The sequence below is a fragment of the Tachysurus vachellii genome, chromosome 17, assembly GCF_030014155.1.
Source record: "Tachysurus vachellii isolate PV-2020 chromosome 17, HZAU_Pvac_v1, whole genome shotgun sequence".
NCBI lineage: Eukaryota > Metazoa > Chordata > Actinopteri > Siluriformes > Bagridae > Tachysurus > Tachysurus vachellii.
The window spans coordinates 15,268,002-15,288,549 of NC_083476.1; the positions used below are offsets into that span (position 1 = coordinate 15,268,002).

The 20,548-nt window shown below is 36.9% G+C and overlaps 1 protein-coding gene across 1 annotated transcript in view; it reads right to left on the reverse strand.

Moving 5' to 3' along the window:
• arhgap32b (Rho GTPase activating protein 32b) overlaps positions 1–20,548 on the reverse strand; it is a 103,197-nt gene that overhangs the window by 8,302 nt on the left and 74,347 nt on the right. The window contains exons 8-15 of the mRNA XM_060890358.1: positions 17,808–17,900; positions 17,495–17,617; positions 17,277–17,354; positions 14,285–14,366; positions 11,825–11,875; positions 10,772–10,846; positions 2,693–2,842; positions 444–546 (exon numbers count right to left, since the gene is read on the reverse strand). Of these exons, the coding sequence (XP_060746341.1) occupies positions 444–546; positions 2,693–2,842; positions 10,772–10,846; positions 11,825–11,875; positions 14,285–14,366; positions 17,277–17,354; positions 17,495–17,617; positions 17,808–17,900 (755 nt within the window). The remainder of the gene's footprint in view (positions 1–443; positions 547–2,692; positions 2,843–10,771; positions 10,847–11,824; positions 11,876–14,284; positions 14,367–17,276; positions 17,355–17,494; positions 17,618–17,807; positions 17,901–20,548) is intronic.

The following is a 20,548-nucleotide window of genomic DNA, read 5'->3' on the forward strand; positions in this document are numbered from 1 at the left end:
ACACACATACATATATACACATACATACATATATATATATACACATATATATAACACACACACACACACACACACATATATATATATATACATACATACATACATACATACATATATACATATATATATATATATATATATATATATATATATATATATATATATATATATATATATATATATATATATATAAACCCATATAAGCTTCATCAACCTATATAAATTCTGAAATTTCTACACTCGTAAAACTGTAAAACTGCTATTGATATTGACCATGTTAACTGCTTTTTAACAACTCAGATTAAGCCATATGCATATCTTCTATTAAAGCACATGCTGATTGATTTGAATTTTGATTGATTGATTTTTTTATTTTAATTTAATTATTAAAGTACTCTTTCCCCCTTGATTTTTAGGTCAGTGTATTACTTTCTCACACATACCGCAGTTTCTGGATGTTGGATGCGATCCCAGAGAGCCGATACATTCCATCCACAATTCCATGCTTCTCAATGAACTCTGTGCAGCTCTTAAGCACCTGGGGGACTAAGAATTGATATTACGAGTTGGTCACATCATGAGTTTTAATACGACTTGGTTCAGTTTCTGGATAATACACTTATATCCTTACAAATACAATGTCGATTGCATTTGTTCATTTGGCAAATACTTTTATTTAAAGTGATACACAAGTGAGGCAAAATACAATCCAAGCTCATAGAGTTAAAGGAGGAAACAATGATACAAGGGTTGAAATGAGTGCAAACACTGAAGATAAGGGGCAATATAATACACCTGATGCATGATCTTTCAGGTCAGGATGGCAATAGACAAATATATCAATAACAGCAAAGTATTACCACTATTGATACCACATTGATGTTGAATTCCACAATCTGAATGATGTTATAACAACATTTGCCAACTACTGCAATGTTAAATTTAATAGCTTGTCATTTTATGGAGAAACAAGAAATCTACTCGGTCCTCAAGTCTGTGAAATCACTCTGTGCTCAAGTCTTTCTTGTACTGATTAACTTTGCAAAGCAACGTGACTGTAACAAAGTGCTTACAGAGATTCTTTTCATAAATTTTAAATAAAATTTCAGTGCTTTTAGGCTTTACTTTTTTAAAGTCTTTTTAAAGGAATAATCAACTTTGGAATGTTAAAAGTAACTTTGCTTGGTATCAGGCAATGTCACAACAACACTTGCAGGGTTGTAGACTATATTTAACTGCACTTAATCTGTGTATAAAATGATTTTAGGCTTATGATATTAGTTTGGATATGTTTGCAAATGAAGAAAGTCATTCTTTTGGATATTACAGTAGAAACACAAAGAACTGGGTGACTAAATGTGAGGGTTACAGAATGCTGTCCTGATATGATTATAAAAATAAACAAATTTCTTTTCTGTCTGGCCTCCTATTTAACCTTTCAACATTTAAGACAAGCAGGAGCACAGAAGATAGACATCCCTGCCCTGGCCTCCTGTTTCCTAAAAAAAAAATTAAATATCCTGGTGATGAGAGAGTCTCAGAAGCAGCTGTTCAGCAGAATTCTTGACAGTGCAGTTGAAAATTCTCAAGCAGGATAAAACCACTTCTAAACCAACACATACATTCCCATAAGGAAAGAATGTTGCATTCTCTTGGACTTGGTGTAAACATTGTCAAATGCATACGCTGTTGAGGACTTTTAATTAGAGGCATTAAAGGGAAGTCTAGTCATAAATATATGAAGCCATTCTGTTTTAATTATGTTGGGATAACTACTAAAATGAAGAATTACAATAATGTGCTGGTGGTATTTTCTCAGAATAATTGTTCAGTGAGTTCATGGTCATCATTCTATAAAACAGAATATTGTAACTTTTACATATACATACACAAGAGCACGCCTGCACGTACACACACACACGCACGCAAACACACACGCAAGCACAAACACACGCACATACACACACACGCACGCACACAGACAGAGCATAAATAATCTCAAAGGTTGTGAAGGGTTAACCCTGAACTCTACAGTGAATTCAGCCATAAAAAGTCAGATCACACTGACCCGAGAGCAGTTTCAGTTTTTAAACTCCAAACATGATAATGAGCAATAAAATTTCAAAATACTGAAAACATTTTACTATGAACAATCTAATCTCCTGAGAAAAAAATGTGGGTGTTCTTTACGTTGACATTTTGGGATAAAATAGTATATAAAATGTGTGATTTTAAGAACAGTGTCCAAATATCAACAAGCACATAAGAGAATTCAACCAGAATTTTTTACCCTTGAACTGTTTTTACCCTTGAATTTTTGGGAAGCCAAAGATGTGGCATAGTTTGAAAGGCACCAGCAATAGCTCAAGGTGGATTCTGGAGTCAAACAAATAGACTAGTGTTGATGGCTGCCAGGGAGCTTTGAATCAGAAGAAGAGAAATCTCCAGACACTGCCTTCCTAAACCAATTCAAGCTGACCTTTACACCCTCTTAAGCACTAAGTTGCTATGGCAACTAAGCCAAGCAGGCACAGCCAGCACGGTTGCTGGGGGTCACTGAGCGTGTCTTCAGGCCACACAGACAGAGTTTACAAACCAAAGCTGGAAACCAGCCAAGGCCTTCATAAGACAGACACTGTGGCCTCTATTTAACCCGACAAATGAACAAGAAAAATGGACTTTAACGACTCACCATCGTGGCCAGAGTTGAGGAGGTGTTCTCCCAGGTCACAGCCGAACACCCTCTCTCTGAGGATCCCTCGCTGCTTCAGCTTCTGCTTTGTGGGCCGGGACTTCATGAAGGTGCGCAGGAATGTGATCAACTTCCCGTGCTTCTTGGATACTGAAGGATAGTTTGAGACCATATACACTATTATATACCGACAGCAAATAGCAAATAATTAACCAGCAATTAGCAATACTTTTGCCACCAAAGGTAACTATTAACTTCAACATCCTGGTGGTATGCACAAAGTCAACAAATAATGACACTTCTTTGGTATATAAATAATTGTTCTATCACAAATCTTAACCTCTTTTGTGATGGCAAGATATCGCTACAGTCTTGTCTGCTAGCCTGAATTTAACTCACTGCCTAGCAAAAGTATGATGACAACATATACCATTCAGTAAACATCCAATAACACAGTCATAACTTTGCAACAAACAGATATGATTATCACACGCTGCACCCTGTTTAGTCCGTGTAGAGTCTGGAAACCGCTGCACTGTTCACAAACACGTGCTGTCTTTAACAAGTCTTTGTTGCTTCAGGAAATTTAGCCATGGAGCAGCCTGTTCTCAAATCCAACAGCATCACATGAGAACCAGTTTACACCATGTTAACACAAATAAGATTTCCCATATTTATAACATTTTATAAAACACCAGTTCAGGACCAATAGGACCAAAATAAATATTTATAAAATCTTGGGGTAAAAGCAGGACAAAGAATTCAGCATAACTGTATTCTTTAATGTTCTGTCAAGAAATAAGTTCTCAAATCCTCTACTCATACCTTACTAGTGAAACCTAACAAAACGCCATTCATTAATTAGTGCAATCAGATAATGGTGGTTCCAAATTTCTTTAATGGGGACACTTCATATTTCCACTTTTATATTGTTTAGGCATAAGTTAGTTATTGTACAACTTCCAAGGCAATACTGGGTGGAGTGGTCCACATCCCACTCTCTAAATTCATGATGTAAAGTCATATCAGGCCAAATGATCATGAAGAACCAGCAGCTCACATGCTCCAACATCCTACCAAACAAGGTCTCCAGCATTACTAAATGCTCTCAGGGGCTCAATCATGAAATGACCTACATGGTACTGTACATGGTTTGGCCATCAAGCTGCCATTTCTCAATATTAGACTCATTAATAAGTGAATAAGGCTTCGCACTCTTTTATTCTTGAAGCAGCAATGAGGTAATGCTAGGTTTCATTCGAGTCAGTCAGCTGTACAGCATTCACTCACATTAAGTGCGGACTGTCATTGCCATGCATATTAAATCTTGCAGCCTGGGCCATATAAAACAAATGAGAAACACTGAGTAAACAGAGGAAAAAGGGACCAGGGGAATCATGAACAAAGAAATACCACAGAAAACACAAACAATCTTTCTGAATCACAACCAAACTCAACACAAACTAGTCTGTTTGGGACTCAAACTGTTTGGGACTCCTTATTTTCACATTCCCAGATGTTTTTTTGAAGCTCACTCAACAAATTCAGTCTATAAGACCTTCTTGGCTCCATTTTGTTTTGAATACAGAAAACATTCCATGAATGATCCAAAAATCTGTCTGGATCTGGAAGGTGTTTGGATCATAAAAAATCAGCTGTTGCTGAAAATAGGAAGATCGTGAGCAGCTGGAGCTGCTGAGATAACTGCTGCGAACATATGATGGATTCACACCACTGAGTGTGAAGTATACCAACACATTGTAACACAGGATGCCAAACAATTAGCAGAACAATTCTCGTTATACACCATCTCCTCTAAAGTACAACTGAACATGTCATTTTAGACCAGTCAGATCTAGAATTATTAGCACCCTGATTAAAGCTACATTAAAAGGGTAGAGAAGCCAAAGTCACTTAGTTAGTCGTTAAATAACATGGGAAACATTTGAGAACACACTAAATAAAAGTCAACAAACTGTGTTGACTTTCATAAATAAAGTAATGGTTATAAATATAACAGATATATAACAGAGAATGAAAGAAAAATCAGATGGAGTTTAGAGACAATTCAAAGTCATTCCATACAAACCTACTTTAACAAGATAGGAAACTCCAGAATGACTTGCAAATTAATCTTTATATTACCATGTGACTTTCAAGTGTGTCCAAGATTTATTTTTTGTAATGAAATTCTAGGTTGATTTCTTGTTACTTTTTCTCATTAACCTTCCTTTATCAACATTATTCATTTTCATGATGGCTAACAGTTTCCTACAATGCTGTATGACTACCTTTGGATAGTGGTTCAGTGAGGTTTAGCTTCTGGCTCTTGATCTGGTTAGTCCTTAGGTCTGTCCATCTCAATCACCTCACAAACTGTACAATCAGCTCAAGCAGATCAGCTTCCAAAATGTCAACTGTCATGATAGTTACCTCCAGCTCCATCATTTATCGTTTATTATCTTGAAGGTCTACAACTTGCCAAATCGAGTCTCCACTCCAAGTCTCCACTATTTATACACAAGATTTCTGATTTATTCCATGTTTTTATGATATTTAAATTTTTTTTTCTCCAATTAAATACCACTGTAACTGCAATGGTGACATCGGCATGACAAACAACTTGTGCAACTAGCTTTGCACAAGAACAACAAAAAAATACTGATTCCAACAATGAATTTGAATTTACCAGAATTGCTGAATACATAAAAAATATTTCAGTATATAAACACAGAATGTGCTTAATGCTGGCATTTTCCCTTTAAGGGAATGACATAAAACCTCAATGGACAAAACAGAAATGTGCTTATGATCTTTATTGAAATTCTTTTTACTGTTATGGCAATATCACAAAGCAACTCTGACACTTAAGCAGACACCTGATCTGCAAAGAATTTGCCCATCAAAAGCTGAAATGTAAAACAAACCAGGCATTTCCTGTCCTACTTTTTTAAGAGCCAGCAGAGCCATAAATATGGGATTCACACATCTTTCACAGACTACCTAGACAAACACACATGCATTTATACATGCAAGCTATAGATAAAGTGTGTGTGTTTGTGTGTGTCGTCCTGTTCCAGACTGTACCTAATCCTGGCTGAGGAGACGCAGACATATGACAATTCTGACACAATAATAAATATCACAGCGCTTATGTTTATAAGCCCATAAGACTGCAAGTGTAAAAATGGGATACAAAAGTTAAATGGAGAACACAGAAATAAGGTGAGACAGAGTCTCAGTTTCACACTGCTTTATGAATAAATGACCTGATTTATTATGCAAATTAGTCCTTCAGACAAGACACCTGTTAACCACTGTGTATATTCACTAACAGTTAAGTCTGAACACAGTAGACCAAATACACATTTTTCATTGTATTAAAAAAAACATTTTTATTAATGTTTGTGGTAGAAATCAGTTTTTAAGATTTAAGAGTTAAGTTTTTAACTCTATTTTAACATTAAATAGAGAAGAATTATGAACACTAAATGCCCATAAAGTACAGAAATGAAGACGGGTCCCCAACCTAGTCCAACTCAACGTTCACCAAATCCTTATACTTTATTTATACTTTAGTATATATACACACACCAAAGTCTTATGGTACTTAAATGGACCTTAGGGACCACAAGTGTACATTTAATTATCCTTTAAACTATACATTTCCAGTGAAAAGATGTACTCTTGATGGTACCAAAGCTGTGATAAGGAAAGGTATAGTGTGGTAGTTAGTTTAGAGAGCTGGAGTGAAAATAAGACGTATATATTGTAGTTGGAGTCAATTGATATTTCACTGTTTTCACCTGTTATCAGTTTGAAACCACCTGAACTTAACTCATGTAATATAAATATGAGCCAGATTTTAATGTTCTATAGAGAAAAGGTACATCAGGGTGAATAAACATGCAGCTCTCGTACGGTGTCTCTCTCTCTCTCTGTCTCTCGCTTTCTGTGTATCTCTGTCTGTCTGCCCCTCTGTCTCTCCCTCCCTCCCTCTCCCTGTCTCTCTCTCTCTCTGTGTATCTCTTTCTGTCTCTCGCTTTCTGTGTATCTGTCTGTCTGCCCCTGTCTCTCCCTCCCTCCCTCTCCCTGTCTCTCTCTCTCTCTGTGTATCTCTTTCTGTCTCTCGCTTTCTGTGTATCTGTCTGTCTGCCCCTCTGTCTCTCCCTCCCTCCCTCTCTCCGTCTGTCTGTCTCTCTCTCCGTCTGTCTGTCTGTCTCTCCCTCCGTCTGTCTCTCTCTCTCCGTCTGTCTCTCTCTCCCTGTCTCTCTCTCTCTCTCCGTCTGTCTCTCTCTCCCTGTCTCTCTCTCTCTCTCCGTCTGTCTGTCTGTCTCTCCCTCCGTCTGTCTCTCTCTCTCTCCGTCTGTCTCTCCCTCCGTCTGTCTCTCTCTCTCTCTCTCTCTCTCTCCGTCTGTCTCTCTCTCCCTGTCTCTCTCTCTCTCTCTCCCTCTGTCTGTCTCTCTCTCCCTGTCTCTCTCTCTCTCTCCGTCTGTCTGTCTCTCTCTCCCTGTCTCTCTCTCTGCAGCCAATCCCAGGTAATACTTTTAGACTTTAGACATACTCCATGTTGATGTCATTATTAATCCAAAACAATTTAATAATGTAAATAATATACAAGCGTAATTGACTACAGAGAAATCTTTATCAAGTCGTTAAAATCCCCTCAAAAACCCACCCAGATGAACTCAGTATTCGTGTCTACAGTGTAAATAACTTAATAAATCCTTACCTCAGGAAGACAAACGAGAACAGTGACTTAACTTCGCGTGTAAAGCTACTTTCATTCCGACAGCGAACTGAGTGAACTGAAGGACGTCTGAGAGCTGAACGTCAGTTAGTTTCTATTATCGAGTCGGCAGCACGAGCTAATTCAAACCGTCATCGCGTCACGCGCACACTCCCTTCACTTTTCCTCACTCAGCTCACACAGCGCGAGCGTCTTGGGGAAGAAAAAAAAAATCCCCTCAGTGAGCTTTTACCCCTCACATTTTCCTTCACAGTTGTCCTGCCTCCCGGATCAGCTTTCAGCCACCAAAACCAGTAACCGATACGAAGCGAGTGAAGTGAACCGACTCGCTCTCACGTCGGTGAAGTACACGTTTAAACTCAGCGAAAAATACATTCCATGTGAGAAATGTATTTATTATCCATACACATGTTACGCAACCTACAGTCATTACATCTACTCTATGCTAATAGTCGAACTGCTTTGCATTCTGAATGAGCCGGTTTAGGATGAGTGAATCGTTACTGAAGAACCGACACTTTCGATTTTGACTTTTTCTTTAACATCTAGTTTAAAATCATATTGATTGATATTATCAATCAATAATCATATTGAAACTGTATGTTTATTTATTTAGTAGAATGAGAAAAAAATAGAGAAGAGTTACTTTAAATGTACTGTCAAGTTTATATCATGCTATTATTTTAACTATACACACATTGTAATGAAAAATAAACTTGTTTCATATTAATAATCTGTAAAGGCAATCAAAATAAATTCATAAATGAAGGTAAATAAAACTATCCATTCGATTAGGACATTCAACGGCATTCAGTAAATGGGGTTATAAAGGAAGGAAAAGGGGAAACACCACATGCTCTTTCACTTTTTGTCATTTTGTCACTCAGTATGTCATTTTGTCACTCAATATCTGTGAGCTTTGTCTTTTATAGTTTTGTGGGTGTCTGTAAATGCAAATCTGCAGGTAATTAAGGCGCTTGGCATTATGGAAATGTTTCTGAACTTTGGATTTGGAGTGGGATATTTAGTTTGGTTTGCCCTACAAAAATATTTACACACAACTAGATTGATACAAACAAACTGCATACAAAATAATATCTGACAAATGTCAAAATAATTTGATGTGCAGGATAGAAACTACTGCTCCTTCCACCATCTCACTCCAATACAGATTTTTGTCTTAGTCTCGCTCCACTGACATAATTATTAATGCAGTTAATTAATGTTATGCCTACAGCAAATCCTAACCTTAACCTCAATAACCAAAAACGTTTTACAACTTTTTTTGTCCCTCCATTTTTTTGGACCAGTCAAGGCCAAGACTGTCAGATTTTCCAAATGTTGTGCAGACATTTGTCCCTCACTATAGTATAAGAAATATGCCCATGCATGCACAAAATACCTGTAGGCATTTGTTAAATCAAAAGGTTGGCACTCAAGACCCTTACACATTTCTTGTAATGGAATATTATAGTGTTGAAATATTGGCCAAAGTCTATCAATTTGCAAATTGGAAATTACTCTCATTATTTATCAGAATGCGTAATAAAACAAACTCCTCAGAAACAATTCAAGCACTAAAACATGTTTTATAGTGTTTACAGTATCAGTGGAGTAAAGAACACTAAATCTATATACCATTTAAATGCAGTTTAAATATTAAACCAAATTTAATACCATCCAATAACCAGTCTAAGCAGTATATTCATTCAGCAAAAGAACAGTGCGAGTAGAAAGCGAGTATGTGTGTGTGTGTGCGCGCGCATGCAGCATGCAACACTTGAGTCTCTGATCCATTTTCCCAATTCACACAGTTCCAAATGTTCACATCAGAGGTCTGTACACAGTGTAAGCTTTTACTTCACATGCACATTGGGGACAGGTCAGGCAGGAAATGGACAATGCCTCAGAGAAAGAAAGAAGACAGTTATTACTACATGTCTCGTAAACTCAGCTGTCTTGGCTTGTTAACCGAGCCAGCTGCCCTTTGCTCTTGTGAGAGGAAGACATTGGTGCCTCACCAGGAAGTTACAGATCCAGAGAGAGATAAACTACATCTGGATTAGCACCTGCTATGACTGAAGGCTAAACTTATTCTAAATGGGGTTCCATACTTAACTCTTTGGCTCTTTTAGTAAGCTTTTCAGGAAGCTCTGTTTGCAAAAACACACCAGACCAACTTATCTGACGACTTGCAATCAATACAAAGACATAATTTTATGACCATTATAGACATATCAAAAGCTTGCTGGTTTTATTCTGCTTGTCAATTTGCTATTTCCTGGCAAAGCTGTCTTCTGAAACTATTAGTTGACTTATTTCAGTAACCAACCACTTGTCTCTTTTGTGTTGAAAATCAATGGTTATGAGTAATATACATTTCTTAGTTCTACCCCGGTAAATAGGATGTGGTTAAAGGCAGCAAAATATGCTCTGGAGACTAGAGTAGAAGTATATTAAGGGTGACAATGTTGAGATTAAAATTCAATGGTTTATTTTACATTTAAGTCATTAACTTGAAAGGCACCCATTACTTTAGAAATGTCTTAAATACAACAAAAAATTATGTGAAGTGCATATCTGTACATGAGCCCATTCTAAGATCTGCCATAAGTTCATTCTAACCAGGCAAAGAAAACTATTTGCTTAATCATTAACTCAAGACATAAGCCTTAAGTAAATAAATGAATGATTCATATGATGTCAGTGCTTCACAAGCAGTTAAGAGATGGCTGCTGAAGAAAGGCTGAGTTTTAAATACAGAATGTAGCCTAGAACAATGTGGGATTGCAGTCACTGTAAAGAGACTGTAATTCATTCATATTGTCCAAGCCGGAATGATTTTATAGCCCTGCTTTAACAGGGCTGAGTAAATTAGATATGTGAAAGTGAAAACAATGTCATTCTACCAGACGTTTAAAAAACGGTGCTATAACAATGGATATAATAATCAGAAGTAAGCTAGATTAGGAGTGAATGATGATCTTAACTGTTGAATCTACATCAATAAACATTTAAAAAAAAATTCAAAACACATACTTTTAAAAAACACAATGTGATTATGAAAGCAAGTGTAATTAAAGAGAACAGGTTGAAAATTAAGAGGAAGTTACAAACTGAGTTAGGTACGCTGCTATTTGTTAAATAATGAGAATTCAGGTAAATACTACACATTGAAAAGTAGTGAGGAGTCAAATTAGACACACCAAAAGTGCCAGTATTCATAAAGAATTGATGATTCAGAGTGAGACAGCGACATGCGGAGAGACACGGCAGTGAATTTAGGGGTTAGTCGGTGATTAAGAACACAGAGGAACAATTTTGTCTACCTGAGCTCAGTCTGTAGGGGTTTAATGGGTCGGGTGCCAATGCACTGTCCTGCTTTACACTCTCCATCTCCAAATCTGCATGCGGGAGAAGAGAGAAGTAGTCGAGCCTGTTAGAGAACACGGGAACAACAGCTGCCTTTGCCTTCTTCTTAACTTGGAAAATATTTCCTTCTGCATACCCTGTCTATTAGGCAATGTTTTACAGTGCTTCAGAGAGCTTGATAATAAACAAGCTGGAGCAATAAAATAGCCTTAAACAAAAACACATTACAATTATGGAGAGAGCTTATAGTTAGAGAGCTTGATAAAGCTGGTGGCTAATTATATTGATTATAATATAGAGAAAGATGTTTTTTTTTTTAATATAATTTGACTATATATATATATATATATATATATATATATATATATATATATATATATATATATAATTGGAGCTTCATTTTAAAGTACAATTTGAAAACTGAGCAATTCAGGCTGATATAAATGAAATCTCTATACAATTAATGAAATGAACAATTTTCTTTTTTTCTACAATATATAAAAATGAACTTGATTAATATGTGACCTATTTATAGGTTTTTTCATGACTAGTTCATCTTATTCCATATTCTTTATCACAATGCAAGCTGATCACTTGGCAAGCAGAACAAAACCTCTCCAGAAGAAGCTACTGTTGCCTTTTTTTTTTTAAATGATACTGAAATGGAGTTGTGATGATCATCCAATTAACATTTGTAATGCTTAATCTAAACAGTTTTCAAATGATTATGGCAGCGTCGATTACATGCAGCATGTATGTAGATTTGGTTCATGTGTTACTTGGCTCATTTTTTAAGTGCTCAGTTTAGGGTGAATGTAAACAGTTTATCCAAAATCATAGGGCTTAGTGAAAATCTTTGCACATGTAAAACACTCAGTAAAGTAAATCATTTGCACATGAGAGAGAGAGAGAGAGAGAGAGAGAGGGAGAGAGAGAGAGAGAGAGAGAGTGTATATTGGCTATGTATAGTGTAGATTAGTGAGGCGGTGGGGGAGAATACCAGCACGCACAGGGTGGGAAGAGACTCCAGGAGGCTGGCCGCAGAGCAGAGCAGGGGGACGCTGAGGGGGGGGGCGGCAGAGGGAGGCACAGTGATACATCATTACACATGCACAGGAGATTACAACACACTCAAGCAAATCATCAACATAGATCACATACAGATATCACAAAGATATCAGCAAACATGCAAGCGATAAAGTAAAAAGCAAAACGCAGAAATCATGCAGCGTGTTCCTTCCTCAGGTTCAGCCTGTATCGTGTTGCCCTTCGCAATCAACATGTTTTAGCTTTTTTTTCCCAGGACTTTCCCATACTGTGGCACTGCATTCCTGTGCTCACAAGAGAATGTATGGATGTGTATTCTGTCCACCCAAAGCTAGCATAGTGAATAGTCAAGTCATAATGAGTCACAAATTCAGGACTGTAATAAGTGATGTGAGGCACAAAGAAGTGGACAGATGTGTAGTGAAAGGTCTGCGCTGTCAGAAAGCTCTCCAGAGGACTTGGCAGAGCATTCAGCCCAAAGCATGATGTAAAGTTGACTGAGCGTGATCTGTGTCCACTCTAAACATGACAAATTTCATTATTCACCCAGTAAACGTTAGTGTTTGAAACCCTCCATTTCACACTTGCATTATTCATGACATTTATTTGGTTCAAATTTGTAGTGCTTGGCTGCGTAGCTGTTTTCCTAAAGTGCCCATGAGATCAAAACTGGTGTTTCAGAGCTTTCTGGCACTATGGTCAGCTTCATGCTTTATAAAATATATTTCCCTTTATTGAAGAACTGTATTAATATTGATGAGTCATTTTGCATTCTGACAGGTGTTTTTTTGTTGTTGTTTTTTGCAGGTGGGGTGGAGCTGGTTGGGGATTGCTGTTATTAAGGTAACATTCATTAACATGATTAACAAGTAGCAGTCAGTGCAGTGCAACATAGAAGAGAAAGACAGCAGTGCGATAACAACTGAAATGTGATTACAATAGAGCAGTGACTGAAGACAGACGAACAAAGATATCCACAAGCTGAGTATATCCAGCATGATTTAATGTTGCTGCAGTATAGCAGAGCTCTAATGACAACTCTGCATGCACTTTAGAGAACATTTCATTGTGACTAACAATAACAAATGTAGTGTGAATTGATGTTCCTAAAACATTTTTACATTTTTACAACAGAAGTTGCGCGTGTGGTAATGTAAGGCTTGGTAAGCTAGCTAGCTAGCTGGTAAGCCTTTCTGTTTGGTAAACAAAAACTTTCCACATCTGAGTATTCAGCCCTGTATGAGTATTAAACACTGGCTTAAAAAATCTCTAAGACCCTCAGATGATTTTTTGAAGACTTGTGCCATGCATTAATTGCACTATAAATTGTGTATTATTTAATAAAAGTTGAGATAAAACATGTGCTACAGACCCCAGAGTTAGTGTTTATCCAGCAGTCTCTCTTCACTGCAGTGATTCAAGTGATCTGTTTTGGAAATCAATAGAATTCTCTTGGCCTGAGGGAGCATCCAGCAACTGAACAACTTGGCTCTAATTTTAACATCCTATTAGAAAAATCTTCACTATTTTGTTCCACTAATGTTCCAAACACAAAATCAGGTATTATCTGGGTCCAGCAGCATCGCATGACTCCTATGATTTTCAATTTGCAATAGATGTACACATATGAGCTCACAAACCCATAAAGTACCAGTTAGAGTCAAGGTTGTGATCTCCTGACAATCCAGTGAACACATTCATGCTGAGCCATTTGGAAGGCTCTTAACTATTAACCTGAATGTAACTGAATATGTGGAAACAACTGTACAAATGTGTAAAGCATAAGATCAAAATCATCGCAAATAAAATGACTGCTGGAAAACACTGTAGATGGTAGAGACAGCTTAGGCTGAGCCCATATTAACACGTGCGCAGCAGATGGCCCGTACGCTTGAAAGACTTCACATCTCTCCCACTCAGTTCGTCAACGGTTTCAAAACCCGAGCTGTCAAAGAAAGCGAAAAATATTCCACCTGAATTAAAACAAATATACATTTCTCTTCAATTAAAGACACAAAGTAGTGTTCAGGGTCTCTTCCACACATTCAGATGTTATCCAGTGTCTCCTTTCGGCATTTGCTCCTGTTCACTCACACACGCCTGCTGCATGGTTGCTCCAACATGTCACATGACTACTTCACAGCCCTGTTCTCTCTTCATAATCACTCTCATCCACCATAAACACACAACCCACCTGCTTTAACATCATATGTGCGTCCTGCATAAACAGGATTTACATGGTGTGTAAGCTCGAAATCACACTCACATGACTGACATTCTGCTTGTTTTGCTTCCAATCTGATTTTATGAAATTCTGTGCAGGTGAGGAGCACAACGAAGGGTAAATAAGGGCTGGTACATGATAAACACTCTTATTCTGCATCTGTGTTTGCTTGTATATATATATATATATATATTGGTACCTGGTTTTGGCACTGAATTGGTGACAGACTGAGGGACCTTGTCGTTAATCAGCTCCACGCACTCACTGGGAAAGAAGCCAACCTAAAGAGAGGGAAAAAACTGATTGTGACGGAGGGAAACACAGGCATTAGCATCACACATTCTGCATCTCTGATTCACAGAAGTGTCATCACACCAAAACAGAATAGAACAGCTAACTATTATCGTAAAAAAATTAAAGCCACAAATAATGCAATATAATCACAAATACAAAACAAAATAATTAAGCTTAGCTTTTAAAGGATTCAAACGTCGACTTATGCACTATTTAGATGGGATAAGATTTCCACATTTATGTGTGTTAGGTAATTTTACTGAATGATCTTATTATAGGTCACAAAACCATAAGTCAAAATTCAATAAAAAATTTGGCCAATACTAAGTTACTATTGTGTAATAATTACATTACCCTACTGTCCAAAACTATTTTTTTAAACTTCAGCATTACTCAGATTGAATTAATTTTACATGTGGATGTGAAGTAAAGGAATTATTACTAGAGTATCTCTGGGATTTGTAGTCTCATCCAAATCTGTTGTGTTAGTGTTTAAGCTTAATATACTAGATAAAGCTGCAGTGGAGTTCACCCAAAATCTGAACATGTTTCACAAGCATTGTGTGCCAATAAAAATACGTGCAAACCACACCACTCAATGTTCATGACTCATAAGTAAACAAAAACAAGTGCACTGTGGGAACTTCCCTGTCATTCCTAACCACTTTTTTCATTCCTAGCACTTTTCATGAACTGTTAATGTTACAGTGGAGAGACGATGGTCAGTATTTCAGTAGCTTTTAGTTCTATTGAAATCATACAGAGGTATAAAGATGATTGAGAATACATAAAGAAGCAACGCAGTGTGTTAGTAAGGTGCTGAGCCACCAGAAGCAGCCAAAACTGTTTCAATATTTCTTGGCTTCGATTGCAGAGGTTTCTAAAATTGTACTTGGGGAACAATTATTGCAAAAGAATTTATAAGCGGCCCAAAACCATGCTAGCAACAAAATAAGCCACCATTTTCTCCTTTAATCTTTAATCAGTCATCTGTACATTTCTTCAAACTATCAATGGTAAATTTTTATTAAATGACAGACTTTTAGAACCACAAGGATTTGTTTGAACATTTGACGCAGTGTTGAGAAAGGCTATAAACATTATGATTACGCCATTAAAATCAGTCCAGAGGTTTTATATCAACTGGGCCCTACTTCGTCTCATAACCCCAATACTTCAGTGAAGAATGAATTCACTCCAAGAATTACAGCACTGTTTTCATTTTCACGCCAAAGAACTGGAAAAAAATATGAGTGAATTCACTCTTTCTGCATGTTCTAACAATAACAACACGCTGAACCTCCTTCTGTCCCTACTGAGCTACCCACCACAGATTTAGATACAAGACACACGGGAGGATCCAAAGTTCAGCAAAACAGACAGTCAGCTGCCAGTTATAATCTAGATAATTCTATTCACTGCAATTACACATCAAAGGTAGAGCTTGTTTATGATGAATTTTGCAATTTTGCACTGCAATCACAGCATTAGCACCAGCCTTGTCGAAAAGAAAGTCCTTTATCTAACCCTGGCATTAGTCCTAGCATAACCTTACTTCTTACCCTTCATCCCATTATCTGTATATGTGAATGTCCTCTTTAAACCCTGTGTGTGACAGCTGGTGTAGCTTTAAGGATCATTCTCTGCAGACAGATGCTGACTAACGGACAAAGAGCTGTCAAATTAAGCCAGTCCATAATGTAGAGTACAATTCTTAAAAATAAATGATCACTTTATGTAAAAGAAATCTAATAGCTTACCATATTTTCAGAAAATATGTTGTTATAATATTGTCCATTTTGGAAGCAATTATTTATATTCAGATTTTGTGAGCAAAGCAGAGTGGTGTGACGCTTCAAATAATATTCTGCTCCAGGCGTGTGTGTGTTCTGCTCAACCACTCATGGACCAAACAAACACACTGCTCATGTACCACTCACAATCACTGCTAAAACAAAGTCGGCTCGAATCCCGCTCAGACATGAAATTTCTCTGTAGAATATTTGGTTCCGTTTGTACCGTTGTAGCTCAATTACGGTAGTAAAGATAAAAATTATTATATTTTCAATTGACCTTCTGGTAATTCATTTTATTAATTGAAAAGTTTGCAACTTGACTAAAACAATGTTTGAACTTCATAACCTTAGACCTATTTTGCAGTTTGTCAAACCAGTATATTGAGTGTGTGACGCTGAGTGATCGAAACAGATCTTAAAGGAAGCCACGCTCTGCTCCGGCGGAATTACACTCCACTCAGCTATACACTGATTATATCAACTTATACAATCAGAGGATTTTCTTTCTTTCTTTTTTTCCCCACTATGGGTAAAGTTATTTAACTGCTGTTAAATGTATAATTTTCTTTAGCTTTCTTACAAATTAAACCACTTTTATTTGATACTAAAGCAAAGCATTATTATAAGATTAGCTTACATAGTTATGATTACAATCCAACATAGATACACAGCATTTGTAATGTTTATATATTTTAACTTATACGTTGTCTAAATATAAAGACAAACAGATCAGTACCAGTCAGTCAGAATGAGTATTTTCTGCAAATTAAACTTATCAGTAGCTTTAGTTTCTCCCATCATTGCAAGTGCATTTATTTTCATTTTCCCTTGTGTGACTGCAGAATCCTACTAGTATCTTAACTAAACATCCTGCTACCTGCTGTACTACCATGTCAGCCATAAAAACACTAAAAGTACAATGAGATTTCATTTGTCTCAAGTACAGATGTAACAGATGAGACAAAAACATTAATAATTAACTTTCAGACATGCTCATACACCAACAAATTTCAGGATCAATACTCCAATCAGATGCAGGATATAAGGAAAATCGTGTACACCTGATGTCACATTGTGTATCTACATCTGCAAACAACATACCTGGAACCCGTGCTTCCCTCTCCACCATGTAGTATCCTCTTTAGGAGGCATGTCAATCACGGATACAATGTCTCCAACCTGAAAGAGATGAACAAGAGCCGTTTATGTCAGTACTAATGGCTTCAAAGGAATTAGAGTTGTCTTGGCAATCATATCTATAGACAGGTTTTCAGTTCAGCTTCACTACATTTGAATAAGCTTATTGTCTTCATGCTCACCTCAAACGACAGCTCATCGGCTGCCTGGGCGATGTATCGCTTAATGACATGGGCAGCTGCAATGGCTGGGACATTGATGGAGGACTCTTCGTGCACCAGCAGACGATTCCCTTTGTTGTCAACCTGAAGAAAAAAAAGGATATGTCAGCTCATTAGAAATGTGGAAGTCGGCTTTGCTGCAAAATTCAAGGCTCTTTAACTGAAAGGTAATAAATCCTTAAGATTTCATTGATGGTGCCCATTTAACAGTGTGCAGCAGGTCTAACTCTTCCACTGATATGAGCAGAGCAGTGAGATAGTGTCAGTGTAATACCTCCATCCATGTAAGAACTGGCCCACAGTTTATCTTGTTATCAGCAATTGCTGAGAGACGGGAAAGGTAAGCCATCAGCATCTGGGAAACTGCCTGTTGAGCGAGAAAAAATGGATACACACAAAAGTGCTATATTATTTATTATATGATATCAATAAAGAAAAGATCAAGGTGCTAATACCAATTTAAATGCAAAAGATTGTATTAATGGTTTAAAGTTCTAGTAACATTCTTTTAAAATCCTAATGGCCCTTTGTAACTTCTTGCTTTTCTTACTATTTTTCTGTTGGGAGAAACATATTCTGTTATTGACATCTTACCTAAAACAAGCCAAACGAATCAACAACATAGTTGGGAATACCTTCACCACCACAAAGTCTAGTCCTTCTTGTGACAAAAACCCTTACTATATACTTCTCACATGAAGAACGCTATTGGGAAAAAAAATAATGATTTCAGACATGCGTCTGTGTCACTTGTTGTGAACTGGACACTGTTTGGATCGATTCCTAAGTGTTGGGTAATCATTTCATCTGCTGTTTACAATGTTAATTCAGATAAAACCTACAAACATCCAAACACATGTTATTGAGATACAGCACTCAGGCAAAAGGATGGTCAGCCCAAAAACATAAGATAATTGGGTGCAATCTTTCATGAACAAGATACCAGTATAGTATGATCCTCTCTGTTTAATAAGAGGTTTTTAGACTGGCAATGGAAATAGTAACCAAACTTTGTTTCCCACTTACTGATCATGCTTTTAAAAGCAAAATAATAATTAGCCCCATGTGTGTTTATATGGGGTTTAACAATGTGTCAGTGTTTTGTGAGCATTTATACATGTTGGTGAGAAACAGTGATTTGAATGGGAATGACTGTGTTTGCTTCACTATAATAATGGCCCTAAAAGCTCCAGCTGCATTCTAAATGATAAATTTGCTTCAATTAATATTCTACATTGCTTGGACATTGAGTCATATAGCAAAGGGTATTGAGGTGGAGCTTTTTATCATTAATACAGCACACAGTACTTTCTGACTAATAAATAGCTCATGTATTAACTTCCACAGCACTGTATATGACAAAAGCTTTCCTTTACAATTAGACTTTAAGGTCTGCAAGACTCCAGAAACAAGCTTGATGGCAACAAATGTCTTATAAACCTACATCTGTATAAAAGATACTCTTCAATATTCATGCTAATCATCTCATTGATCATTAACTAGCCAAATAGATATTTTGCTGTAATTTAGTGCAACTGTGAAGTATAACTGCAATGTATTCTGGAACTTGAATCCAGTATTTGCTTTCTCCACTGCTCCTACAGTACATAGGATTTCTCATTAAAATAGCAAAATTTTGTTTTAAGAAGCAAAAGTTGTCTGTTAACACTTATCTTTGAAATCACTGAAATTTCGCCTTTCGAGGAGAAACGTTATAATAAGAAGAGTTATAAGAAGAAGAAGAGTTATAAGAAGAAGAGTTATAAGAAGAAGAAGAAGAAGAATAAGAAGATAAAGATTTTATTAACCATTGAGCCACCACTACCCCATACAGGACCAACACAAAAATTGGCGTTTCCTGGTAAATAGTGAAAGGCCAAAAACAAACAGATGAATTCCAACAAGTCCACAGTATCCATGACTGGGAATCCTGGCAGAACGTGATTGGTAATGGCAGTCTTTCTCCATTCTCCAAGTGTGTTCATCTTTCCTGACACTGCAAAGCCAGCAATTACTGTACAACATGCAGTGGCTGGCTTAATGTATCTGCAAGCATATACTGTGCTAGACCTAGGGCTGCAACAAACGATTATTTTGATAATCGATTAATCTAACGATTAGAACGATTAATCGACTAATCATCGATTATTGTCAATGTCATTGACGACTAATCAGTAAGTTTTGAATGATTATTCAGCTTTTTCAATTAGTTAAAACATTGAGTTATACATATTCTAACTATAATATAAAAAAAGAAAATCACTTCAGCTTTTGAAATGGTTGTTTTAATGAACTTTGAGCCAACTAAACAGGTCATTCTCTTTTTAAGCACTGTTTAAATATTCTGTTATCTTTTAATTAAAAAAAAATAAAAATTTACACAAATGAATCAGCTGCATTACAGACAAAAAAATATATATATGTTTGAATGTAAACATCTCTTGGCAGCAGTATTAAGAGCTTCATTTGTAAAACAAGTGTTCAGTTTAATGAAAAGCAGTATGTAACAGTGTCCTTTCTGCACTGGCCTTTTTTGGATTTTCAAATAAGTGCTGAATTAAAATGAAGAAAGGCCAGCCTCCTCTTGTGCCAGGATGTTTCCTTTTCAAGTGCTCGAGCATGCACGTTGTGCTTCCATGCCTTGCATGTATTGCACACAACTGCATTTTTGGTTGGAAGTTTTGTAAAACTTTCCCACACCTTGCTTGTTCGCATTCGCTTGCACTCCGTCATAATTTGCGCTTCTTTTAAAAGTTCTCTTCTACCGCATTTGTTAGGGCTGCATTACACTCTGGCGCTACAGCGCCGTAGCGGTCAAATCGCGATATTGCAGGCCCTTACATTAGGACACGTGAGAACAAACGACTACTCGACAACAAAGATATTTGTCGACAATTTTTTATTGTCGACAATGTCGACTAATCGTTTCAGCCCTAGCTAGACCTCAAGTTCTCTGGTTTGCTAGCTGTTGTGCCATAGGAGACTTTGCTACCTGAATGTGAACAAGCAAGGACA